The sequence below is a fragment of the Sphaeramia orbicularis genome, chromosome 7 (assembly GCF_902148855.1).
Source record: "Sphaeramia orbicularis chromosome 7, fSphaOr1.1, whole genome shotgun sequence".
In the NCBI taxonomy this organism is placed as follows: domain Eukaryota; kingdom Metazoa; phylum Chordata; class Actinopteri; order Kurtiformes; family Apogonidae; genus Sphaeramia; species Sphaeramia orbicularis.
In genome coordinates this window covers 21,030,446-21,057,583 of record NC_043963.1, presented here as the reverse complement: position 1 = coordinate 21,057,583, position 27,138 = coordinate 21,030,446, and the positions used below count along the sequence as shown (strand labels likewise).

Genomic DNA, 27,138 nt, shown 5'->3' with positions numbered 1-27,138 from the left:
GCAGCTGATTTTCACATCTGGGCCTGGCCAAGGGAAAGTGAACATCAGGGTCAATTTCTTTTTTCTCTAAAACAATATTTTTGATTACCCAGCATGATAGACATATATCTCTAGTTTCTAAAACTGTGTTTATTTAATTTGTACTGGAATTACAACTGGATATATAAGAAAATATATGAGAATACAGTGAAGATTAAGAACAGTAAAGGTTGTAAATGAATGTATACAGCATAAATTCAGACTGTAAATAGAAATGTGTAAATAAATATGGTCAAAATATATGCCTGTGTCTAATCTTATATTTCATAATAATAAAATACTACCATGATTTTTGTTATTATATATATATACATACATACATATGTATACATATATATATATATATACATACATATACATATATATATATATATATATATATATATATATATATATATACACACACACACACACACACACACACACACACACACATATATATATATATATATATATATATATATATATATATATATATATACACACACACACACACACACACACACACACACATATATATATATATATATATATATATATATATATATATATATATATATACAGAGTGGGGAAGCAAAATTTACAATGAACATTTAGTTGTTTTTTCTCAGCAGGCACTATGTCAATTGTTTTGAAACCAAACATATATTGATGTCATAATCATATCTAACACTACTATCCATACCTTTTCAGAAACTTTTGCCAATATGAGTAATCAGGAAAGCAAATGTCAAAGAGTGTGTGATTTGCTGAATGCACTCGTCACACCAAAGGAGATTTCAAAAATAGTTGGAATGTCCATAAAGACTGTTTATAATGTAAAGAAGAGAATGACTATGAGCAAAACTATTACGAGAAAGTCTGGAAGTGGAGGAAGCAACAAAAAACGTACCAAAGCTTTTATTAAAGCTCTCAAATCCGAAATCCTAAAGGATTCAACCAAATCCATGAGAAAAATGGCAATTGAACTTGAGGTAGACAACAAGACCGTTAGAAATGCAGTAAAATATGATTTGAAGATTTAAATTCTCATGACTTTCAATAAACTAATTGGTCATACACTGTCTTTCAGTCCCTGCCTCAAAATATTGTAAATTTTGCTTCCCCACCCTGTATACATATATATATATTAATGAGAGATATAATCATATCTGATGATCTTATCAGTATCTTAATTAAATCTTTGATTATTGTTATGGTGCATCATACTGACCAACACCTTTCCCCGTTACTTTTTTGGATTCTCACTCAGTTACCACAAATTCATGTCTTTTAAAACTAAAATAAAAATGATATCAATTTCATGTTTGGATATAATGTACTCTCAGGTGTTAAGAAAAGGGTGGTATACTAAATATTTGCACTTTCCTTGAGGAACAGCACTTTTTGCCATTTTTTCCAAACCTTAGATAACTGCTGTATATTTTTCCTTACTCTGTTATTTTGTCAATGATGATAAATTCATGTTTTTATTAAATATTTGGTCATTATTCCTTAATGGCATGTTAAAGTACTTGCTTAGACCTACAATTTGAGCTGTTATGGTTGCTTCTAAATTAATTTTTAAAATCAGATATGGGATGATTAGTATTGCTGCATAGTGCTTTCTCACTCTGTTTTCTCGCTTGGCCAGGCCCATACATTCGATTCAGTGTCTTTCCAAAACTGAGAAAGTGACAGAAGAGCTTCTGTGACGTTTGACCTGCAGACATTTGTAACCTGTAGAGGGCAGTAAGCCCCTTAAACAATGTCACAACATGAAGACTTGAGGTTAAAACACCTTTTTACATTGTACATTTATAGCGCATGTTCGTATTTTTTAAAATAATTTTAACTTTGTCATCAGTGATTTACATTGTCTTGCAGCAGTCTTTTCCCTTACACATTATCCACAATAATCACAGATATAGTTAATATCAGAATTACTTGATATAGCCATAATTAATCAGAAATTATATTTGTTATTGGTTTTTTGTCTGTTTGGTGAAGTGTTGAAGTTGCCTCATCCAGTCCCCTATTGCAGTTTTCATAATTCCAACCTGCTGTGAATGCAACATTTTATTGTCAGTTTTCTCTGTAGATTTTTTATTTCTCTGTAGAATCTAAAATATGTTGCAAACACACCTTATGAAGACAAATAAGTGTCTAGAGTCCAAGATTTAAAAAAAAAAAAAAAAAAAAAAAAAATACAATTTACAACAAAATGAACAAAGAAAGAAATACTTAAAAAAATATATCTTTTTTTTTTTTTCTTCAGTTTAGTGCCTTTAACACCTGGATCTATCTAAACCTTGATCCAAATAATTTTAGACCAATTTATTTGTAACAAGGAAACTTCCAAGAATTTAAAGTTCAGTTCTTGAATTTGAAAAAAAAAAAAAAAGCTCTGACTTTACTAACATGAATTGTTTTAGTATTTTATTGTTTTAATTGAGTAATATGAAAACATGCCAGTGCACATATGATGTTGGACAGACATCATCAACCTCAGCTCATGCTCAATGCAAATAAATCCAAGAATAGCAAACCCCACCACCCTAGATAGAGAAGTAGGGCGTGTGGTGGTGTGATTCTATAAAGAATCATGCTTTCTCCTTCAGATTCTGCAAGACCTTCATTTCATATTATGCATGGACAAATTGGATATTCTATGCTGTTACCTTGGAAACAGACATGTATTGAGTTCCTGTGTGCAGAAGCAGGAGAAAATGATCCTTTATGTTCCTAGTAATGGCAGAAAAACAGCATGACTCTAATGTGCTCTAATGTGTGTTTCTGTTTCACTGCTGGCAACTGGTTAATGTCACTGTGACTGCAGAGGGGGATTCTTACAGACACAGCAAATGGATAAAATGCACGTAGCTTCAAGGCTCTGCGAATTATACAAGTAAGTTGTTTGAATCATTCACAGGAACTGTCATTTAGGCTGACTTTTTTGCTGAATGGCAACATAAAGTGTCAGAGTGACTGTGCCTTGATAACAGTTATTGTTTTCTTCCTTCTACGCCTCCATCAGCATTATTTCTATTCAATACCTTAATTCTTATTTTGATCCATCATTATTAACATGTACAATACAAGGAACACACTCAACACCTGCTGTTATATTAATATATGTTTTATTCTTCTCCATATTTATTATCATTATGTTTTATTTAAGTCCTTTGTGCATGGAACTATCATCACAGCACACACATTGGCACAACAAGATTGGTTAGAAATAGATAAATTCTAATCACACTTTAATAGCACACAATTTAATGACTTTTGCAAGGACTTGGGAAAGACATACTCTAACAATAACAAATTTAATCATTTTTACCTCTATTGAAATTAGAATTTATATGATGAAGTGCCAAAGTAAAACATAATAGTAACATGGACATTCTCATTTTCAACTAAACAAAGCATAAATAAGATAAGAACATGAGATATAACCATAAGATGTACAGCAGTTGAATAGCTCTGATGAATGTGATGAGTTTTGCCATAAAGGTGCCTCTAAAGCACATCACTTCCCTTAACATGAAATAAAATAATCTCTGTCTTTAAATAAGAAACTGCTGACAATATAAAAATACATGGCATTGTACTGTAGTTCATTAAATAAACCAACAATTCATATATAAAATATTATATTGACGTGTATAAAAATATGCCTTACAACTTTTTGAAAAGGGTAACAGCCGTAAGCTTTTTGTCAGCCACTTTATAACACACAGTCAACCACAAAATTCCAATATATGTACAAACAATCAACTAATAAGCAGTCAGAACGCAATTTTGACAAATAAAATGAACAGAGGCATCCAGGATTGTATTTGTATGACTATTTTTTCTGACTTGACATATATAAGATACCGAGAGATTCAAGCAATACTTGATGGAAATACATACTCAAAAATAAATTAATAGAAAAGAAATATTCTGTCAATTAGTTGTATTGATATCAGTGTATCTTTGGAGAGAGGGAGAGAGGACCGGTGAGGGAGACACATTTTTCAAACATCTGTGTCACGTCACCTGCATAACAGTATTTCAGCCCACTGAGATCAGAACAAACACAGGCAGTGTCAGCTATCCTAAAGTAATAAGGAAAATAAAAATCTACCAGAAAGCCAGGACAAGAGCCAGGGAATATAGAGATCATTCGGAGTTAATACCGCTTGGATCACTGAGGCAGTTCACAGAGCATTAATGTGAGCATGCAGCATGTCACTGGACAACGCAGAGGACGTTGCTGCAACTGTTGAACATTCAGGCAGATGTTATTGTTGTTGCTGCTGGACTGTGTAAGTGTGTGTGTCTTGCTTCTGAGAGGACATGAACATTAACTGGTGTGTATTTTCCATAGGAAGTGGTTTATCCCTGCTACCTCCTGTCCAGGCAGTGCCTAGCACATGCTAAAGCCACCCCTCTCCCTGTGCTCCTGCTCCTCCACCACCTCCTCTCCTCCTCCTTCTCCTCTTCCTCCAGGCTCAAAGCAATAGAACAGGCTCATCCCTCACTCCCCATCGCATGGTAAAGTACCATCTTCACTGGCACGTGATGGCACAGGCGTGCCGAGCTCATCCACACACCAGCAATGGCCACGCTGCATGCCCTTGGAGGAACGACACTGTGCAAGATTAGAAGACAGAGAGGGAGATTCAAAGAGGGTGGAGATTGATAGAAAGAAAAAAGGGGTGAGTGGGAAAGGTGGTGAGAGAGACAGAGGAAAAAATGATATGTCATCATAGCGCAGTACTGAGTCTCTGAGCCTACAGCTGAGCGGCTCAGAGAGTTAAGTGTCAGTTATTCTCAGCCCTGTGGTCACAGACAAATCTGTGGATGCAGTGAATAGAAAACTGCAGTGGAGTGCAGTGCTCACATAAATACATACACCAAATTAGAACAGCAAAGACACAGCAAACTTCTATGGTATGAGGAATACTTCACATGCATTACTTTGAATGCTTTTCCACATATGAGCATTACTGTCATTTGTCTCAGGTGATTGCAATACTCTACCTGCTTTTTCCTGTAGAATCCACGAGTGTCACAGTTGGGTATATAGATGTCACGGTCAGACTGGAAGATTGTCAGCTCAAGACCTCTCAGGACACTATTGAGCAGCTTGCGGCATGGTGCCTAAAAAGAGGGAAGATTGTGACTTCAGAGATCACTGAAGGCAACAACAGAGGACCTGTCTTAATCTAAAGAGTCACAAAGGCAAGCTGTTATCTCCCCTTCTAAGATTGTGTTGGCAGAAATACTCTTCGTCCAAGATGTGTGTCAATGTAAATCACAAAAGATTAGCTACAGTGATGCAGCACTAGAGCCAGAAGCAGAGAATATGTATATTCCTGTATATCAGATGTCACATATTGTATAACATTATATAACCATATTGTTACACAATCCTTTGGGTTTTCAGGTCACTGAATAGTTTGAAGTGTTTTTGTGCCACTTTGTCAAATATAACTATGTGATCTTGAATTGTTATAAGACTGTTACTGCTCTCATGATGATATAGACACACAGAGCTGAAGCACCTCAAAAGCTACAGTTAGCTATTCTAGCTTGAAAAGTGAGAAATCTGTGGCTGCAGCGGACGACTTGAAACTTTCCTGATTGACATCATGCTCAATTAGTTCTGCCGCATAGCAGCACACACATCATGCACCATAATGCACGGCTTCAGAGCAGTGTGTGTGTACATGCAACTGCAACAGCCCAAACAGCAGAGGATCTACAGTGTCTAAGATGCAAAATATTACAGTATACAACCTTTTTTTTTACGAGAGATGATGTGCATTCATATAATGTGGACATCTCAGTATTTGTGTCTGGCTTCATTCATTATAAATGGCAAAATAAGAGAATTAACTTACTTTTTCTATGTCACCACTGTGTGAGGGATGAGGACCTGAGAGAAGATGACACACTGGCATGAAAATGTGACATTAAATAATTATACTTATTTACATCAAACTACATCCATTATCATAGTGTGCAAGAAACTCTATAAATAATGTGTAATATTTATTTGTTATATAGCTTGGCAACACTGAGCACAAGACATTATTCCGGAGTCACCCTGATGACATCTATTTGGACTTGGCCATTCAATAAGAGACCTAATTTTCAGCAGCACATTTCCTGCTTGGATAGAGAATCGCAGTATCTTAGTTTGAACAGTAGATGGAGATCACTGCAATAAAAAGCAGCTTGATCAGGATGTAAGCGACACAGTGACAGTTTCACATTCATTTTAAATTCTCCACAGAAGGGCTGACTTATCGGACAGACCACTGCCATGAGTCCTGTCGCTGAAACACATGAATATAACATGGCACAGAGGACATAAATGCAGGTGTGTTCACTTAAACATTGTTGCATCATCTAAAGACTAAATAAAAGGTCCTTGAACACAACCCACAATAATCAATTTGGGTTGGGGGATTTGGGAGCAATTAAAACATTTTAGCAAAATGACATTTTCATCATAGAAGCCCTGCAGAGTGGTGATGGATGCTAGAGATTGTCAAATTCCTCTATGGTCCACAAAAGGCATCCAGGCTTAAATGTCAAACACTAATTAGCCTTTTTTTTGTTGCAGAGTGACACAGCATCAAATGCAGCTCACAGCAATGCAAGGGCACACTGTACATACAATCATATGCGGCGCCTGTTACCATACTATCAGTCCTGCTGTGGCCATGTCAATCCTACCTGCAGTGTCCATGCATGTGTCTGTGTGCATGTGTAGGTGCATGCATGTATGTGCAGTCATGCACGTGTGTGAGTATATATCTTACCTGTGGGGTGGGGCCTCTCAGTAGGACTAGTCCTGCTGTGCTTAGCGCAAATGCCCCTTCCCTGTAACAGAGCCTGGAGGGGGCTGTGCTCCCTTGGTGGAGGAACACAGCGGAGCCCTTTGGCACAGCTCAGGGTGTACACACCACAGGGCTCTCCCTGGGCCAACACTGACGTGCTGCCGGCAACATTATGGTCCCTGGGGGGCCGACCTGCTCCCAGTGGATCCCTGCAAGAGGGACAGACCTTGAAGGGGCCCAAACGGTTTGCCCCGGTCCATGATCCGCAATGAGCAATCAGCAGCAAAACAACGGTTGTTAAGTTAGAAAGGATAGGCATTTTCTGTCCAGGTCTCAGGTTCTCCACACTGTCACTCTCTGTCAGTTAAATGTGGCTGATGCTATTTCTGGATGTATATTTCTCTTTCACTCTCCCTCCCTTTCTCTCCCCTTTCCTCAGTCTTCTTCCCGTTTCTACACAGTAGCTCTCCTTGGTGCTTTGCCGGTTGAGTCCCCTGCAGTGCCAGAGGAGACAAATGGAGATCGAGAGAGACACAGCAAAGCACCAGCTTTTAAAGATCTGAAAGGCGGTGATAGAGAGTGAGTGAGTGAGTGAGTGAGTGAGAGAGAGAGAGAGAGAGAGAGAGAAAGACACAGAGAGACAGAGAGAGAGTAAGTGAGTGAGGGGGAGAAAGAGAAAGAGAGAGAGAGAAAGAGCACAGTTATGACACCTTCAGGGGCTGGGACTCAGAGGGAGAGAAGAGGAAGGAGGTGGCAGGGAGGGAGAGAGCAAGAGGGGAGTGGATTATGTTCCTTTTTAGAAATTATTAAAATCTCCCCACCCTTTCCTGTTACTAACATATAATCATATCATCCCCCTCTTGACACTTATCTTCAGCATTTCACAAGCAGAAAAATAATCACGTTTAACTATTGTCACTTTGTTTCTGATGTAAATGACTATTCTAGAATAATATTTGCCATGGTAACACATAAAAATGTATGTGCCTCTATCACTGCTGCCACGGCAATGGCCTTTACTGCAACAAATGTAATTTCCTCAGGCTGAATTCCATATGAAGTTGTGTCTCAAACACAAACCTATGCATGTATTCATGCAGTTGGACTGTCACGACTAAAGTAGTATTTTTTTCATATGTCATCTTGGACAATTGTCTTACATGTTGGCAGTTAAACTGCAAATTTAGTTGCAAAACCTAATAAAGTATGAGACTATATTAACAATATGCTGGCAAAAATGTTGTTAGTTTTATGAGAGCATATTTTAAAAAATATAACTAATACAAAACAACTTCATGTCCTACACACTTAAGCAACCTCTGAGTCAGATCTGTACTGACTCGCCTCTACAAGAGGGTTAGCCTCCTTTTTTTTGTTATAAGAGAGTTAACTTCTCCAGCCAATCCTTAATATAAGTTTAGGAGAAATTTTATGGACCATATACTATGTTAACTATGAGGGCAGCTCAGGTTACTGCTTGACAGTTGTATGAATTGAAAGGGTAACTGTCTTGATAATTAGGAGGATGATTCCTCTTTGCAGGAATGCGCATACAGTCCCACTTAGATTGGTAGTAATACTTTACTCCACTTGCAATTTCACTATTGAAAATCTCATACTACTCAAAACACAATGCCTGATCCTTGACAGAATAAAACTGTAATATCTGAATAGCTGTGAAAACTAATGTAAAACAATATTTCTAACAAATATGATGTTCGATGTGTACAGTGTATAAATGATGAAGTTCCTAAAGTGAAGGTACAAAAAGAAAAATTTCAGTTCAAAGTTTGCACATGAAAATCATTACTAGTGGTTGGCGGCGTGTAGAATGTTGAGGAATTCCTCTCTTATCTAGAGTCCCTCTGTCTCCTGTGTTATCTGACATTGCCTTACTGCTATTGGTGCTCTGTGGACAGATGTAACACGAACAAGATATTACCATCTAATGAAAATGTGAGAATGAGCATAACAGCATTAGGACATTAATCTATTGACAGCGTGCTTTTGTATATTGCTTCAAGGCATACATGTGCATATACAAAACGTGTAGTATAGTCTGCATGGCCTAGTGCTGCAGTGTGCTTTCTGTATGAGCAGTTTGCCTTGCATTGGGTGACTTGTTCCTGCCACAGACATGCAGATATGACAGAGCACAAAGACATACCCACTGGCCTGTTCTCGCTGGATTAAGGGCTACATGAGGCCAAAATGTACCTCGCCATCAGCAGCTCATTGTTCTGATTAATCTTGGCAAGTAGAGCAGAAATCACCTGCCGTCTTGTGTTCCCATCAGCTTGCAAGCCACAGCTCTAGTCTGTTTCCACATATCAGGAGAATGTTCCAAGACACACGCCAGACCAACAGGGGCTTTCTTTTCCACACACCCCTTTATTTTATCCCTCTTATTTCTTCCTCTGCATCTTTTCTCTCTGTCTTCCCAGCTTAGGTCTATCCCAGCTGTCTTGATAAATCTGGCTATTGATGCTTTTTCTGTCAGTAAAGCAGACAGTACTCACACATACATTCATATTCTTGCAGAGAGTGATGCTTGGCCTGCTGAGTGGTTTCCTCTGAATTTTGCAAAATGTGACCACCACCTGCTCTATCAAAGTCTTGTAAAAGTAAACTTCCTGTACTCCTGACTGTGTGGTTGGTAAGGGTAGATATATCTGTAATATTGGACGTGAAGAAATGAAAGAGTACACACATACACACACATTCAATGATTGGCTAAATGATTGTCACCATTTTTCAACACTCGCTGCAATTGGCTGTTTATGTAGCGAGGCTATGACGTCACAGAAAAGCGCCGAACTCTAGTTTGTAAAGTTTTTATTAGGAGCTATGGATAGCTGATGAACAAAAGTGAATATCTGTCTCATTTGTCCATAATATAACAGGTAAGCGACTGTGTTGAGTACAAAAATAACTGTAATAAATCAGTTTTCTGCTGACCAATGTGAGAAATAGTGTCTAGTTATCTTCATATGCTCTAGTCAGCACCGAGCCTCAGCTTTGAGCAGCGATGCTAGCACATTAGCAGCGAGCAATGCTAACCTGTTTGTAGCATCGCGACTTAGTGTTAATTAGACTCCTTACACCTTTCTAGGGAAGTCGCAAAAATAAACTGTTACCTTTTAAACATATTGTTGTAACACCGGGGGTTAATTGTCTTCAGTTAGAATGTTGGCAATTAAGTCTCATAAAATTGATGCTAGCTTAACGTAGCAAACTTGCCTTGTCGTTAGCGAAGTGGTTGGTTAATAGTTATGTGTTGACAGCTAGCCAGCCTAGCTTCAGAAGTAAACATTGGCACGCCCACTTCACTTCACTGCGGCTCATTTTCTTTGGATTACTTTATTACCTACGATCAGAGAAATACTGTACTTGCGTTTCGGGAGTTAGGACGAGATTGATAGACACGATTGTCTTTAGCGAGATAGCATTAGCTACTTCCACACATATCGGATATCAGATAGGCTGTCGATATTTTTAATGACACATACGTTTGAATCGTGTAGAGTAAGAAATGTACGATAATACTATTATTTAATAGTACATATATCAAAGAAGGTAGGGTGAGCCTCTTTAATATTAGTTGAAAACTGTGGTGTGATTAGTGGTGTGTCCAGGAGTAGAGTATTTGTTATTAAATTCTGAAATATAACACATCTCACATCAGCTATATCACCTATCTTATGAATAGATCTGATATAGTGTCACAAGCCAGGGTAAATGTCAGCTTTGCAAATGTAGTTTTTGGTGTCAGTCTGGTAAAACTATGCCACTGAGCCATTTCACTCTTGTGAAAGAGTTTTGCCTTCTCACTGAACCTTTTCTGGTTGAAATAAGGTTTGAGTTAAAACAAACAAACAAAAACTAAAAATAGCATTGAGTTGCTTTCTTTTTTGGGTATTTTGACCTAACCTCTCATTGTGGCTACATCTTCGTGTCAAGATGTGTTGTAGATAATATGTAAAGACTGAACATTTGTCAAAAACTTTCATATATTATAGTAATTTTGTTTCCAGACCTCTGGCATGATGATATGTGGAACTGGTGCAGAGCATTTAGCTTCCTTTTTTGTCTCTTTCTCTAAATTTCATTCAAGAAATATGTAGGTGATGGTACCTTTTGAATTCATTTGAAAGTCTTCATTGAAGTATTTTTCTTACAGATCCACTGTTATCATACAGATGGATGACATCAATGTACTACACCACAGATGTCTCTTGAATTTGAGGCGTCGAGTGCGTGATATTGGGGATGGGCGACCTGCACAGGAACGTTATATGAGGTTGCTGAAGGATGGGGATACCCTCAGGTTAGTTTTTTGGATCTCACAATGTGATTGACCCTAGAGATATCATGGTCTTTTTCGTTGAAATTTTTAACCTTTATTGAGAGATGACAGGAAAGTTGCATACAGTAAAAAAAAAGAGGGGTATAGTATTGGTCACTCAGCTGGAATCAAACTCTGAATGCTCAAAATACCCTTGAGTAATTTCATACTGCCCATATTTCTGTGTCTACACCTTCCCATAATAACTGAAAAAATATGCTGGTGAAGTTGAGCAGAAGTGGTGAGATATCAAAATGTTAACCCACCACATGTTAGGTCTTTAGTCTTTGGCTCTCAAAAAGAATATTTGCACTCTTTGATTTTATTCTATTCTATTTATTGACTCAAATTTTGGAACAATTCTATTGGATTGGAAATTGAACAGAGGCTTATAAAACAGAGGTCAAAGGACCCACATCAGGGGTAGAACCTGGATGACTGACAGAAGGGCAGCTCTATGCGTGCTTTTGGTTTATAACTGACCAACTTTTTACCTTAAAATCTGTTGACTGAGTCACATTAACTTAGTAGAATTTAAAGTCAAGATTATCCATAGATAGTAACACTACCTCCAAATGTATAACAAACTCCAAATTAGTATTACAACCTCCAAAAAAAGTTTATCCTTTATAAGAGAAAGTATTCTGTTAAGCTTCTGGATGTTACATCCTATGAAACAATCAAAGTCAGTAGTCATATGGTCATGTGTATGCTGTTTTGCAATTAAAAAAAAAAAAATTATTTGGATAAAGAGCAGAGGTTTGTATCTGCTGTCAATCTTGGTCCCTGCAATCACTCTTATGGCTGATGGTCCGTTTTTGATCACAATTAAAGGACATGTTTCTCTAATTGTACATGTAACGATGACCTTTTGTTAACCTGCAGTATAATATCTTCTTTTTAGTTACCAAGGGAACTCTGAAGAGGTGGGTTGTTATGTGGCTGGTCATCCTTTATCAAAGGGAAATTGCTATTTTGAGGTAAGACCATTGATGATGAAATCTTCTTGACATTACTTTTCGTCAACTCATGTTGTTATTGTTACTGAGCTCTTTTTGTTGTACAGCAGGAGTTGGCCATTTGCTTTCAGGGTCTTCTCATTAGTTGAGTGTGTTGCTGTAAACTGCTATCACTAAGTGTATTGCTGAGCTTTGCATTTAGTTTGCTATACACCCCTCTAAATTACATCAGCCAGTCACTAGAAAATAACAGGACCATTGGTACTTTGCATAATCTTTCATTTTGAAATGAGGCGAACTATTCACAATATGATAGGCTAACCACATACCATCATCCCTGGTTGTGCCCAAGATTGCTTTTCCATCCAGCCAGCAGTTTTATCCCCTGGTTTCCTAATGCTGACAATTTTCTCTACTTCATATTAAATTCTGAATGCCCCCCCACAGCCCCAGTTCATCAGTGCAAAACCACTACCTCAAGAATGTCCTCGCTACATTGGAATGAGGAGCGGGGTGTGGGTTAGGTGGTATCTCTGAGCACAAAGATTAGTCTAACACACAGTGTTTTTCAGCTGATGGGCAGGCAGTCTGGCAGCAACAGAAATTGTTTATTTATACATATATTTAGCAAAGCTGATTTGCCTCTATGTTTCAAGTCTTTTTAATAGATCTCATCCAAATAGTAGAGTGTGAGAGAAAAGATTCCTGGTGATTTAACACTGGAACACTTGCAAAGGTTCAGTCATAATAAATTTGGTGTTGAGGACTGCAGATGGTTATTTATGAGCCAGCTTGTTTGCGGATGGTGTACGTCAGAGCAGACCCAGTGACGTGTGGTCAGGATGAAAGGTGCGACAGGCATACTGGACTTTCTTGGCTGATGTTTTAGGGTTTAGGAAGGAACATGAGGCCTATATATTATCTAGTGATATCTTTTCACTGGGACATGGCCAGACGGCATGCAGCATCAGTGTTTCATAGCGGTATCAATATCTTATAAATAATCATTCTGCTCTCACTTCACTGAGAAGAGGTGCACATTTGCTGTATATCAACATTTTGTATCTGGGTAGATAAGCCGGTATACAGGTTGACAGTACGCTGTCACAATGTGCTGCTTATTTTGACAGTTACGTGTCCGTGATGCCACATTTGTCAGCAATTCATTTAAATAAAATGTTACATGTGACCTCCACATCTGTCTTTCTCCTTCCCAGAAAATATTCATGATAGCATTTATATTTAAATGAGAGCCATATTGTGAGTCTGCTAGATCCATTTGACATTTAAACAAGTGGATCTCAGTGTGTGAATTATCCTGAGTTTTATGCTATTCACTATGCAATGACGCACATGCTGTCAGCTTCCCAGATATCTTCAAAAGTTTGGAGCTTTTATTGTAATAAAGGTCATGCTTTTGTCAAAGTATGCGTCATTGCTATCCTTGTGTTTCCTCGTAATGCTTTCAAAAGGAATCCATTTTACCTTTGACAGTACCGCTGCATAGTTTTTGTCAAACGCCTCCTGAAACCCGGCTGAACATCTGTAGCATTCCACTTATTTTAACAGATTTATTTGAAAATTTCAGTCATTTTTCAGCACAACCTCATGGCTCATCAGCAAACACATTCCTACTCTTTCCTCATCTAAGTCATCTCACATGTTTTTGTAACTTTTATTTGGACAATCATGTAGACATACACGGTTGTTTAACTTTTTAAGCATTCCAAGTAAAGCTGTAATCTGCTGAGGCCAAGAATTTAGCTCTTTAACAAAGCAGCAGTATAAAGTATTTACTTTAAAGTGTCAAACCACAGACCAAAAGAATTAGGCCTGAATTTTTATACGGGGAAACATGAGAACTTAGGTTTCATGTGTACACATAGAAGACATGTAAGCAGAACATAGAGGGTGGGAAAGAGAAGCTAGGAATGATACAGTGGAAGACATTTTAAAGAAGAGTGATCACTTGAAAGGTCACAGAGAAGGAACATAAACAGACTAAGTGGATAAAGTTATTCCTCTGTATTTCCCTTCATTATCTTTGACCTAATTCTGTCTGGCAGCCTGTGTCATTTTATTGGAGGTTGGGTCAGTTAATGGTTGTGATTTTTGGTTTTAAATGAATGTTGTCCACCTAATCGTTCAAAGTATATAGGTATAACTGGCTCCACAGTTGTTTTTACACGTGTGTTTGTGTGTGTAGGTGACAATAGTGGACACGGGGGTGAGGGGGACTATTGCTGTGGGCCTGGTGCCGAAATTCTATCGGCTGGACCACCAGCCTGGCTGGCTGCCATACTCTGTAGCTTACCACGCTGACAACGGCAAGTAAGTTAAACCACAGTCATCTATGCACTTCATTACAGCATGGTTTCTACGAAAGTAATTTCATCTATCACCCTGCTCTGCTCTTAAATATTTTCAACAATCAGAATATGTTGGCTAATTTTTGTATGAAGAATTTAGGTTTTAAAGACAAAGTATGTAACATCTTCCTTAAAATATATTGTATTGCCTCTTACAATACTAATTCTGTTCTCATTTCACTCAATATATAACAGTATTGTCCAACAAGCATGGACGGAACAATATGAAAATGAAGCGACTCCCATTTTTTTCTGCTCTTCTCTCTTACTACACTGCTAATGTGGTTAATTTATGTGATGGTGTGGATGGATGTGGGTTTATGTCTCTCTTAGATCATAACTGCTGTGGAAAAATCAGAAAGTACATTTTTTTTTGTGTGTTCAATTACTCGTCTACCACTTTCTCCGCCTCATTTGCTAAGAGGAGAGGATGCCAAGTTTGACTAATTTTTACTAAACACAAGAAAAATGTTACATACTTTACTTAGGGAGTTGGAGAGCCTATGGTTGCTGTCACTTCAAAATAAAACCTCTACAGTCAGTGATTGATTTGCTTTCTCTGGGTTACTGTTGAAACATGGTAGAGCAACATGGTTGGGCAAGTTTTCACAGTTATAATGAAAACATATGACTACTATATACCGTTTCTGCAAACAGATCCCCAAAATCTTGTGGTTCTAAAATGAGCTGTCAAAACCAGAATTAAAGTAATAAAACATGACATGTTTACATATCTCAGAGTGACATGTAGATAGTTAACCCAATGGTATAGAATTTACAGTAATTTTGGAATTTACAGTGCTTAGGTTTTCTAATTAATCATAATGTATCATGACTTATGAGCACCACGACTAGTTTTTCACTTTCAAGCCACTTAAGTTACAAAAACAATCATGATGGATTACTTGCTTAAGCAGTAGGGCTGGACAATATGGCAAAAATGTAATGTAATGTACTTTTTATATACCAGTTGATACCAATAATTACCCCTAAAGGGTTTATTTACATTTATAGGGATAAAAGATATTCTTTCTTTGAGAAACCAGTTGTTTCTGGGCAGTATGTAACATCATAGTTGAGTAAATATTTAATATTAGCAAATATAATATTATTTATTGGGACAAATGTGTATTATGACAACATCAGGAGTGTTAGGAGAAAAAGGTATAATACTGCAAGAAGAAAGTGTACTAAGGAGAATCCTTTGTGAAATGATATCTCTACATTTCCTTGAAATATTACAACTTTATTCTTGTGATATAACCTTTTGCTCAAAATACTATAACTTAACTGTGGACCTAACACTCCTTTGTATTCTGATCATATAAAATTCTGTTGTCATTCAAAGCAATAACTGTAATTGTCTTACCGGCCCAATTTAGCCATTGCTAGATTACAGAAGTCTCAAGTTTTGTTTTGGATATTCATTTTAAAGATTTTTCTTTCATTTTAGGTTATATAACGGGAACCCTGTGGGGCAGCAATTTGGACCAAAATGTGCTCGTGGAGACCGCATCGGCTGTGGAATTCACTCTGAAAATATTGAAGCAGGTGTAACAACAGTCTTTTTTACCAAAAATGGCAAAGAGGTCAGTGTTTCTGAGGCCGTTTTTCATTATTTAACACACACTGGCATGTAATCACTTTACAGTTTAATTTAGTCGATGTATCTATAAATACATTGCTTTGTGTTTCTTTATATTCAGGTAGGTTCAGTAGAGGTTCCTGTTTCAGCAGAGGGGCTCTTTCCCGCTGTAGGGATGCACTCCATGGGGGAGGAGGTGAGAGTTGACCTGCAGGCTGAGTGGTTCCTAGAGGAAGATGATAGTATGATGATGGTGGACAGCCACGAAGATGACTGGGGACGGCTTTATGATGTCAGAGTGAGCGGCACGGTAAGAAGTAATAAGTTACAAAAATATACGGCGGGGGGGTGACATTTATTGTAGCTTAAGACGAGAGTCAAATATGCCAGAGTAAATGTCATGGGTGATTAATGTTCTCTGTTTACTTACTGTGATGCTAATGTAAACTGTCTAATGGTAGATCCAACTTCACTGACTCGATGTTTTTATTGTGAGTTGAGTGTAAAATGAATAATTTAACCACCTAAAGTGAAAGATGGGGTTAGATTTGACCAGAGGCCAAGCAAACATTCACTCACGTATGAATATGACATGCCAAGATACACAATATTGTCAAAAGTATTGAGACATCTGCCTGCACACGCATGAACTTTAATGACATCCCATTCTTAATCCATATTATTTTATATGAAGATGGCCCAGTCTTTACAGCTTTAACAGTTTTAACTCTTCTGAGAAAGCTTTCCATGAGGTTTAGGAGTGTGTTTATGGGAATTTTTGCCCACTCCTCTAGAAGTGCATTTGTGATGTTACATTCCAAAGGTGTTTTATCAGGTTGAGGTCAGCACTCTTTGCAGGCCAGTCAAGTTCCTCCACACTATACTCACTCATCCATGTCTTTATGGACTATGCTTTGTGCATTGGTGTACAGTCATGTTGGAAGAGAAAGGGGTCCTCCCCTAATTGTTTCCCTATAGTTGAGAGCATGAAATTGTCCAAAATGTCTTGGTATGCTCAAGCAAGAGTACCTTTCACTGGAAGAAACCATTGACTGATTTCCACAGCCAAGCCAAAGGAGTAACAGAGGTGAGACAGGCTGGACTTTTACACAGTGGACCTGCCTTCCAGAATCAAAGGGGTGGTGATGCAGCACAGCGTATAGTGTGACGTATAATTAGCACGTCAGAAATACCCCGAGCATTGCGGTGTTGCTTACCTCTCCAGAGTCTTTCACCTTTCTACAAATGTTAGCATGGATAGAGTCCTCAGCCTGAAGTGACAACAGCTCATGGATCTCAGTTTCTCCCCAGTCCAACATCTTTCTGGTCGCATTGATATGTTTGTTTCCTGTACATGGCCCACACTCATTTTTAAATCTCACACGCAATACATCATCAAAATGTCCCACCTTGGTTGCGGAACGAACGGTGTTCCTTTTACATAGCGTTCTGCAATTAGTGCTGCCACTAACAAATAATTTTGTAGCGATTAATCTTTCAACTATTTTTTCGATTAGTCAACCAATCTAAACGACTAATTAAAAAAATGTCACCTGTACCATGGTAAATGTAAACAATACAAATAACTTAAATATTACAAAAAAAAATTTACAAAGTGGGATGTTTTTTACATTCCAAAAAAAAATTGCGCAAAGTTACTCAAGCAAATGACTAGCTATATCAAATAAAACAAAATATTAATACAATTGGGCCTTATACTTTCCAGTGAGTATTTGCTTAATAGTGCAGGACGTTTGAATGATGTAGGCACAGACCGGGGGTGGGTGTGTGTGTGTGTGTGTGTATGAAACTCTCTCTCTCTCTCTCTCTCTCTCTCTCTCTCTCTTTCTCTCTCTCTCTCTCTCTCTCTCTCTCTCTCTGAGGTGGAGCTGTACGACTGCAGGCGGCATGGATTCCCCAAGGCACTGCAGCCAAAAATAAATAGGCGATCTATGGCAAAACGACATGACAACTTAAAAAATTGCTGTTGGCTAATTTTCATGGTCGCGGCAGCGCTATCCGCAATCATGATTCCACCTTTATTGTGGCTCTGTTACTACCTCCAGAGGCATTATAGAGCTGTGACAGAGGTGGGACCAAATAATCCCACCATTTCGTTTACACAGACGTCGTTACGGAATAAAGGTGAAATATTCCCGTAACAGAAGTGCTATGTAAAAGGGGCTAGAGTTTGGAGGTGTGTAGCTTTTAAATCTGCAGAAAATTGATGACTTGGCATACCACTTGATGTTCCAAATTGCTACACAAATGTTTGTAGAAGCAGTCTGCATGCCTTTATATACCTGTGGCCATGGAAGGGATCAGAATATCTTTATTCAATGACTTGGAGAGGTGTCCCAAAACTTTCAGCAATATAAGGTATGTTAATTGCAGTTGATGTGGTTGTAAGATAGCCGAAATATTTTCTCACTTTACTCAGGTTAAGCTTTCCCTAGTTCTGATTTAGAATGGGTAAAATTATCCATTACTAGGCTTTGGAAATCTCTCTTTGATGTGGCTTGAAGATATGTGTTTTTGTGTAAAACAGGCAAATCCCTCTTTGTTGACAACTGTACTTAAGACTCTGTAAAAATCAGTGAAAGCTCAAGACACAAATCATTTAAATGTGACTTATTTAGTATCAGTCACTGTTTGATCTTGCTGTGACTGGATTTGGGTCACCTTCATATTGCTTCATGACATCAGCTGAAGGGATTTTCCTCTAGACATCAGGTTCAGTAACAAGATAAACAGCAGACTCGCAGTGAAGACACAGAGTCTGTTGTCTGTCATTCTCTCTGTGCTACATCACAGTAAAAGATTATGCAACAGGTTGGCAAATCAGCCTGCAAAGCTCAGGCGCACAAGTAGTGAAAACACACCAATGTGTTTTGTCTACAGAGCTCAGCTGTAGAGATTCAACTTGTACTAAGCACCTGCCTTGCCTTTTGTTGACAGATATGACAGAATGGTGCCATGCTGTAATTGTTTTAATTGCAGCCTGTGTTATTATACCCCAATTAAACCTAATAAGTGATAATTAAGCCTATTTTTCAGAATGTGTTACCTTGGTTTTTCACATATTTTCAGTCTCAAACGCATGCCCATGGTCATGCGTTCAACAATGGCAGCACATATGTATTTTTGGCCACTAAGGTAAGTGGTCTAATCATTAAAGTGGAGATTCATACTGAAGTCATACGGTGCTGTTTTTATTCATACTAGTCCATAGGGAAAACATAAAAAATTTAAACCTTGAAATTGCAGGAAAATTAATGCTTGAGAAAGGTGGAAAAGTTGTTGAATTGATGAAAGCATATACAATGAACTGTAGAAACAAATGTCAGAGAAACGTTTTGACAAACCTTGGAGAAGCAAGTGGAATAGTTTGAAACAATGTTATATGATCCAGACCAGTGGTTCAGTTCAGGGGGGCAAAAGCTCAAGCCAACCTCAGCTTTTGTGACAAAATACCTTTTACTCCTCAGTCCACAGCCCAGGTAATGTACGAAATGCTATCTACAGACAAAGTTGTAAAGCTGCAGTACTTGACAGTTTTTTGGCTTCAGTGAGCAAAATTCCACAAATACCCTTTCAGCATATTGTAATTGAAGTCATCTGAGAGGAAACAAGAAGTACACCAGTTTCTTTGGACAGTCTTTTAGGCTGTAGATAATCTGGCCTTTGGTACAAACTTTGGAAAATTACAGGTGTTTTCAGGCAGGTAGGTGGATAAATATGGAATTGAAAGCTATTATTAATCACTTTTAAGAGTTCCTCAGATGAAGGAAAGAGGAAAGTGTGTATTTTCAGATTTTGGTGGATATTATGAAATGACGCAGTGGTTAGCACTGTTGCTTCACATCAAGAAGGCCCTGGGTCATGGCGGCCTTTCCATGTGGAATTTGTCTGTTCTCCCTGCGTCAGTGTGGGTTCTCTCTGGCTTCCTCCCACCATCCAAGACATGCACCTCAATAGATTAGTCACTAAATCCCCTGTAGGTGTGAATGTGAGTGAATGGTCATTCATCTTCATATGTGAAGTGGTGACACATCCAGGGTGTACACTGTCTTCACCTGATGGTTGCTGGGATAGGCTCCAAAATTACCGCTACCCCTCAGAGGATTAAGTGGTTCAGAAAATGAATGAATGAATTGATTAATTAATGAATTAAAAGGGATATTCTGAAATTAATTTGGATGGAGAGCTATATATTGTCATGTTCTGGCACTTCTACTGAGGGTACAACCATAGTGTATTTATGAAAAAGACACATTTATATTTCCCTTGTGTGGAGTGTGTTATTTTTTTGTGTTTTGTACACTTGGGTATTAAGGTTTTGGGACTGGCACTATTTTGATGAAAAGACTAAAATCACCAATGAGTAGATCCATTGAACAAGGGTAATCTGTGAAACCGCAGTCTGACATACAGTATCTTAACCCTCCAAGGTGCTAATCTCTACAGTTATCTACAACTGTTAAAAACATGTCGGTGAACGACACTGTTTCACTGGATGCGATATCATACATACACTGTCCTGCTGCTGCTAGTATTCCCGACATCAAATGTGTGTTGACGAATTATTTGAAAAAACTTGTGTTGGTTCATGTAGATGCTAAAAATGAACAACTTATAAAGATACATGTCCTTTTTTGTAACCTTGGGAAGAGTTGTTACTAATGGGATCAGTAAGGTGGGAGGTGTTTGTAGAAGAAGTACAGCATTATTAGCTTCATGGAATTTGCTGACAACAGAAAATGTGTAGAATGGTGCCAGCCTTATCCTTTAATATTTGATACAGCATTGGTTTTTACTTGCAATGATAGTGCACACAAAGAACACTTGGCTTTGTTGATGACCGGTTCAAGGCTACTCTCTCAGGCAGAGACTAATATATGATTCAGGTAGTGGGCATTAGCCAGCTGAATGGCATTCACTGCTGGAAACAGCTGCTTGATCAGAGGCTGTATTCCCACCAGTTGTAGTGAACTGTAACTCCTTTGTCCTGTGTTAAGGTGTGAGCTCTCATCACCCTCTCCTCCAACTTCAAAAAGTAACCACAAGACTGCAGTCAGGTTTCGACACAAGAGAGGTGAAGGCTCTGTGTGGGTCTTGTATGTGGTGATAAACGTGTCTGTCACTGACAACAGTCTGCCACACATAAGCACAGACCATCCTCCTTTCTTTTTTTTTTTGAGGGCAGACGAGGTCATAAATGCAGGGTATTGTGGGTGAGAAGGATGAATCAGCCTGCAGGTTTTCTCAATGTCTCTCTGTCCGTCTCTCACTCTCTGTTTTTCTGGACTGAGGAGTGGTGATGGCATGAAAAGTGTTGATGGAGCCAACAGCCTGGCCGTCCACCAGGTTGTAAAAATTCAATAAGTGGAGTAACGGGACTCTAAGGAATCTTTTACTCTTTCTCATGTGGTTGGAGGTTTTAACAGCTGGGGTGCTGATCCGCTATGCACTCTCGCAGTAATCTCTTTCTTTTACTTTTCTCTTTTTCTTTTCAGTTGCCTCTTATGACTAAGCCACCATTAGACATACGCTCCAGTAAGCGGGTGATAATATTCAAACTGATAAGACTGTCAAGTTTTGACAAGCACAAGGATTTGGTGTAAACACTGAAGACAGGGAAAGGGTGTGGGACAAAGCAGTAACAGTAGCTGTTTCCTGGATTGACAGAGAAAGTTTGGTTTGGTGTGAAACAAAAAAAGAAAAGGAAAGTGTTGTTGAGGAAATGAGAAGATATTAGGACACAGAGAGGATGAGAAGGAAGGGAAAGAAAGACGTTTGTTTTGAATGTTAGAAGTCTTTGAATAGCAGGATTATTACGACAAATTTTGCTTTAACGACAGAATAATATGTCAGCCACAGGGTGGTCTCACTTAATCTCTTGTTTTTGACTTGTAATTCATTTCATTGTGTGGTTTTAACCAGCACTGAACCTGCCTTAGTTTGCCTCAGCTTTTCCAAATGTCTATTTTGAATCTTTCAGAAGTCTGCTTTGCTCTCCAGTTTACTCCATCCAAACAAAACTCTTATGCATTTCAATAGCTTTTTACTTCTCAAGGCTGTAGCTATGATGTATACTTTGAGAGGCATGGAAATATTTTTTTCTATTTTCTCACATGTGGCTATGCAACAGATATTTCCAGCCTTAGTTGTTTCCGTTGACTTACGGATCATTCAGTTGACATAGCTGGATTACACCTTTCTAGCTTTTTAGTGGTTTGTTGTCTCCAGCAGCAGCTCTCTAACATTTGGTCAAAACAGTGGAATATTTTTTACAGGTTGCTATTTGATAAGTGTGGATAATCACTGTCCCTGATGATAGCTGTTCTTACTGATTGTTAAGAGATGGGGAACAGGTAGATGGAAAAGATTCCTGCAAGATAAATGACTTTTCTGACTGGTATGCTTTTGAAGAGGCGGTATTGAGGAGTACAAAGCCGCAGAATGCATAGAGTACAATGGTGATGGTAGTGACATGTCTGCAGCTAAGACTTTGCCTTTGTGAACTGTTTACATTACAGTCAGGGGGATGGCCCCTCCTGTTTAGATAGGTGGGTATGTGATCTTCGATTTCTCCCCACCATCTTCATGCCTACCTTGTTTTCTGCTCTATATTATCCCCATCTGCATTTGCATGTTTAACAACTCTCTGATTTTCCTTTTCTTTTATTACTCCTCTACTACATGGTTGCCTTCAAATTATTCCCATTAGCATTGCCTCCATGTTTTGATTAACTTAGTAAAAAATATTTTTCTCTGCCCTCCATTTAATTTTGATCTTTTATCTGTTATGTGTTGACTTATTATTTTCATCTGAGGGACATATTTAATGAATGATATTAAATGATTTTCACTTTTGGTTGTATTTGAGTGGAAAACTGAGGTAAATGGAATTATTAATCAGTGTCTTGCTTTCTCTCTTTTCTTAAAGTGCAGAAGTGTTTATAGTCATTATGTTAAGTGGAGTTGTGATCCGTCACAAATACCACATATGTTCAACTGCTGAATGTTATTACAGTCACTTTACATTGGTGCACTATGCTGTAAATGGTGAGAGCAGTTGACCAGTGTCAGTCACTCACTCAAAAGTATATGAAACTTTCTTTTTCACTTAACACACATTTGTGGAAACTATTTTGGTTCTAAATGATATTTGAGGGTTAGTATTTCAGTTTTGTCCTTGCATATTTAACATACTTGGTCTTAATTAAAAACCTACATTTCAGTCTAAGGTTTGACAAACCTGTGTTGATGGTTGATGTTAAAGTGCCCTCATGTTTGACATTGAAAATAGAAGTCTGACATTGGATAGCTCAGCGTTTAAAATAATTTTTTCCTGCTATATGCATCACAACTTACTCAGTAAACTCTCTAAAGTACAACAGACTGCTTTGCAGTGGCACCTGTCTCTTTCTCCCTTTTTTAAATAGCATGTTTCATACACAGAGAATTGGCATTATAATGAACAGATAAACTAGAAATATTAGGACAGTTAGGAGATATGCAGGTATATTAATAAGGATTTTTTGTGCCATCAATGTTATTGAGCATTGAAAGAATTATGGAACTTTGTTTTTGCTGACGATTGCCTAATCCAGCAGTTTCCACAAGTCTAAAAATCAAAAAGTTATTAATAATGTATTATACTATGTATAAGTTATTACAATGGCATTAAGAAACATTAATAATAGTTTAGCTGTGTTTATGTTAGAGGGGGAAAAAGACATAAAGTTTCAAAGTATTTTTGCTTTTATTTATGAACAGTTAAGTGATATAAAGGCAATAAGCCAAGCTCATTTAATTGATATCGTTCTTGTAACAGTTATTTTACTGTGCACAATTCCAGACTGTTCACAGGGTACTAGTTTTTATGAATGGTTCCTACTGTGTAGGAATAAAGACAAGAAACTGGTATTGTATCTCTTGACTATTGTACTAACCAAAGAATAACCAAGAAAATAGAAGAACATCACCCTCAGCAGAAGGTAAGATTTCATTGCTCGAATACATTCCTGATGTAGTTTTGAAAAATGAGCAGTAATGCATTGTACAGAACTTTATAAGCCCTCCTCACTTTTTTATCCTCCTTCAAATCGGTTTCGAAAAAAGCTTTATTTTTAAAACTTGCAAAATACCATCCAGGTGAAGTATTAGAAATTTGTTGGAGCTTTGAACATTATGCTGTGTTGCAGTGCCCAGATGAGTGTGGTGGTTAAGAACTCACCCACCTAAGTCTGATGATAATGGGTGTGGTCAGAAGTTTAATAGATAGGTAACCAGTAGAGGTCAGTGCAGCAAATACTATTTTCCATATAAAGTCTAATGGGTAATAGTGTTACTTTTTAAAATCCTAAACCAAATCATTTTTAATGAAATCTCTTAAAGCTCAAACTCTGAGCTCTTTTAACAAATAAAGCCTTCAGCATTGTTCATAAAGATGATTCATCTGTTGACTTAAGTGTTTAAAGCTTTTCTTGAAGGTTAATTAATTCCATTTTTTTTGTGTCCTGACTTTTGGATTCATATATGATTACTTAAGTTACATTATATACATTAAAGGATTTATTATTTCTGCCATTGTCATGACTGGCAGTGAAAGGTGTCTTAGGCAAACACAGTATGTTTAGTAATAATCCACATGAGTAATGGATTTTTTTCCCCTTTTATATATTGTTTGCCACCATGCTTCTGCTCCGCTGTTTTTCTTTCTGGAGACATTTGGCTGGCTCTCCACTGCGTACGTGCGGCTCAGTGAAAACACGAACCTCCAATCCTCTGCCTCCTGTTGTCACAGCAGTCACTGTGCCCACCAACTTAATCCCCTCAGCTGCGGATGAGCGGGCCGACAAGTAAGTGGACAACACCTGAGTCGGCAGTTATCAGTTTTCCCAAGTGTAGCGCACTCCCTCTCAGCCCGTATCACACATTCACACCATCCGCTCTCCTCCATCTCTCTTCTCCACGGGTAGATGAAAACTCTTGTGGATGTGTGTATCTTCAGTTTGTCATTACCTTTTGATATTTTTTGTGCTACATTTACTTTCACTTGCCTAAGAGAGGCACAAACTTTAAAAGCTTTTTGATGCTGATTTTTTTTTTTTTTTAAAGTTTTGTTTAATTTCAGTCTTTGTCAAGATGGTAATCATCATTGCTTAGTTCCTCGTACCTTTTCCAGTTTCCAGAGCCAACCGTAGTACCAACGCCCTTCTAAGGTTGCCTGCTTCCTTCCTTCCTTCCTCTTTGAACAATAGTCATGAATCCCAACATGACACTGCTCATGGATGAAAGTTCACAACTTTCCCATCAAGTTGTATTGGTTGCAACCTCCCAGACTGAACTGTGGCACCATCACTGCTGCCTCCAGTTCTTTGAACCACACAGCGTGAGAAAAAAGGAAACTATGTATAACTGAATCTGAAAAGAGGTCGACAGACTGACTGGAGGCTGGATGGTTAGTTGTGCCAGACTTCACACAAGATGACCAAAGTGAAAGCTGTGCTATTTATTCTATCTGTAGCTGTCAGATATTGCTAACAGAAAATTACTCTGTCTGGTCTGGAATTCTCTATGTTAGGAGAAAGAGCTTGTTGTATTTTGTTTCTCTTATTTGTTCTTTAGCATCCTAACATTTTTCTTTTCACTTTGTGAAAGTGTGAAAACTGTAATGCTGACGTTGTTATGTCACCTTTACATTTACATTTAAAGGAAAATAAATATTTAATGTTTTAACATACGTTTGTCTTAAAGGATGCAGAGAACATGCAGAGAAAGTATGATTTGATTCTTGGCTCTTTCTGTGCACATTATTGACCAAATAATATTAAAATTATTGTATAATAAACTTCTTAGAGGGAGGCCCAGTGGCGTAGCAGTACTGACTCCAAACTGCTGCGCCCCATTTTTGACTTTTGATCCAGTTCACCCTTGTTGAAAGTCATTTTCTTTAATCTCTCCGCTCTTATTTCCTGTCCTTGAAGAAAGGCAACTATGATCAAAAACAAATATTTGAAAAGAAAATTGCCTGGGTGGGATTCTTACTTGAACTGCGACCGCTGTACTTTTAAGTTTCCTCACTTCAACAGTCAGTACTTCTTTGCTCAATCACTAGAGTTTTCTGGACAGCAAATTGCATCTGGCAGGCAGCTCCAGGATCTGACCTCATCAGACGTTGTTGAATCAGGTGTTAAATAGTCAAGTTGTGAATGCTGATTTGACCTGTTTCCATTGTAGAAAATGTAGCCTGTTGTGTTTCTTTCTTGGCAATTCAGTTATACCAAATTTGAGGCTGGAAACTATTTGTAAGGTTGAGTCTCTGGATAATAGTATTAACTTGGACCATTGAGCATTGTTGTTTAACACCTTCTTCATCCCTCTGAATAGTGCACTTGTTTCATCTAGCACTAATGTATAACACTGATTTGCCACTGTGAAGTGTAACAACTGAATTTATTGTCTAATACCTATATGTGGTGCCATCTTTGCAGACTTCTCTCTCTGGTGCCATTTACCTCTTACCTAGGAGTGGCAACCTTCTTATATAACTAACTTTTTACAACTTGTCCCATATAAATCAGTGGTGGTGGCAATACATGCTGGCATCAGAGCCACAAGTTAATTTGGGCAACATCTTCCCAGCAGAGCTAATGGTGATAATAAATGGAGTGTATTAAAAAGTGATGAAACTTCCACATGGCCAGTGAGTGATGAGATGTCATTGAAGGGCAACAGTGTGGGTCCTTGGCTCTTAGAGGTTTCAGTGGAAATCTCAGTGGTGAATAATTGATTAAACACGCAAAGCGGTCTAGTGTCAGCAGGGCGTTGTTTAAAATGAAATAGCTTGTGTTAGCTGTAGTGTTCAAAAATGCAAATGACTCAAGGTAGTCATTGGCGTTCTTGCAGAATTTTAAATACAGAGTCGCTGTTGCTGGAGGTGGAGATGTTGCCTGAAGGCATGCTGCATGCATCCAGGCTAAAATCATCTTGTCTCCAAACTGTAAATACTTGT

The 27,138-nt window shown here is 38.0% G+C and overlaps 2 protein-coding genes across 3 annotated transcripts in view; one reads left to right on the top strand and one right to left on the bottom strand.

Moving 5' to 3' along the window:
- Positions 1-3,141: 3,141 nt before the first annotated feature.
- igfbp6b (insulin-like growth factor binding protein 6b) lies at positions 3,142-9,580 on the bottom strand. Its single transcript, XM_030138573.1, has 4 exons — positions 6,840-9,580; positions 5,913-5,947; positions 5,050-5,169; positions 3,142-4,657 (listed from the first exon to the last, which is right to left on the bottom strand). Exons 1-4 carry the CDS (start codon positions 7,174-7,176, stop codon positions 4,544-4,546), a joined length of 606 nt encoding a protein of 201 aa, XP_029994433.1. The 5' UTR covers positions 7,177-9,580; the 3' UTR covers positions 3,142-4,543.
- A 71-nt stretch (positions 9,581-9,651) lies between these two features.
- spryd3 (SPRY domain containing 3) overlaps positions 9,652-27,138 on the top strand; it is a 53,626-nt gene continuing 36,139 nt past the window's right edge. Inside the window, exons 1-6 of one of the 2 annotated variants that reach the window (XM_030138571.1) lie at positions 9,652-9,760; positions 11,038-11,184; positions 12,107-12,182; positions 14,368-14,492; positions 15,984-16,119; positions 16,237-16,425. In XM_030138571.1, coding sequence (XP_029994431.1) covers positions 11,057-11,184; positions 12,107-12,182; positions 14,368-14,492; positions 15,984-16,119; positions 16,237-16,425 — 654 coding nt within the window. In that variant the 5' untranslated portion in view covers positions 9,652-9,760; positions 11,038-11,056. The remainder of the gene's footprint in view (positions 9,761-11,037; positions 11,185-12,106; positions 12,183-14,367; positions 14,493-15,983; positions 16,120-16,236; positions 16,426-27,138) is intronic. The other variant, XM_030138572.1, reaches the window with a different exon arrangement.

Bases quoted from the DNA above. Each gene is read 5' to 3' on its own strand.
- igfbp6b (XM_030138573.1), bottom strand. From the start codon at position 7,176: ATGCCTATCCTTTCTAACTTAACAACCGTTGTTTTGCTGCTGATTGCT. The intron at 5,170-5,912 runs GTAAGTTAATTC...CCCTCTTTTTAG, and splicing joins ACAGTGGTGACATAGAAAAA to GCACCATGCCGCAAGCTGCT. The intron at 4,658-5,049 runs GTAGAGTATTGC...AATCTTGCACAG, and splicing joins GATTCTACAGGAAAAAGCAG to TGTCGTTCCTCCAAGGGCAT.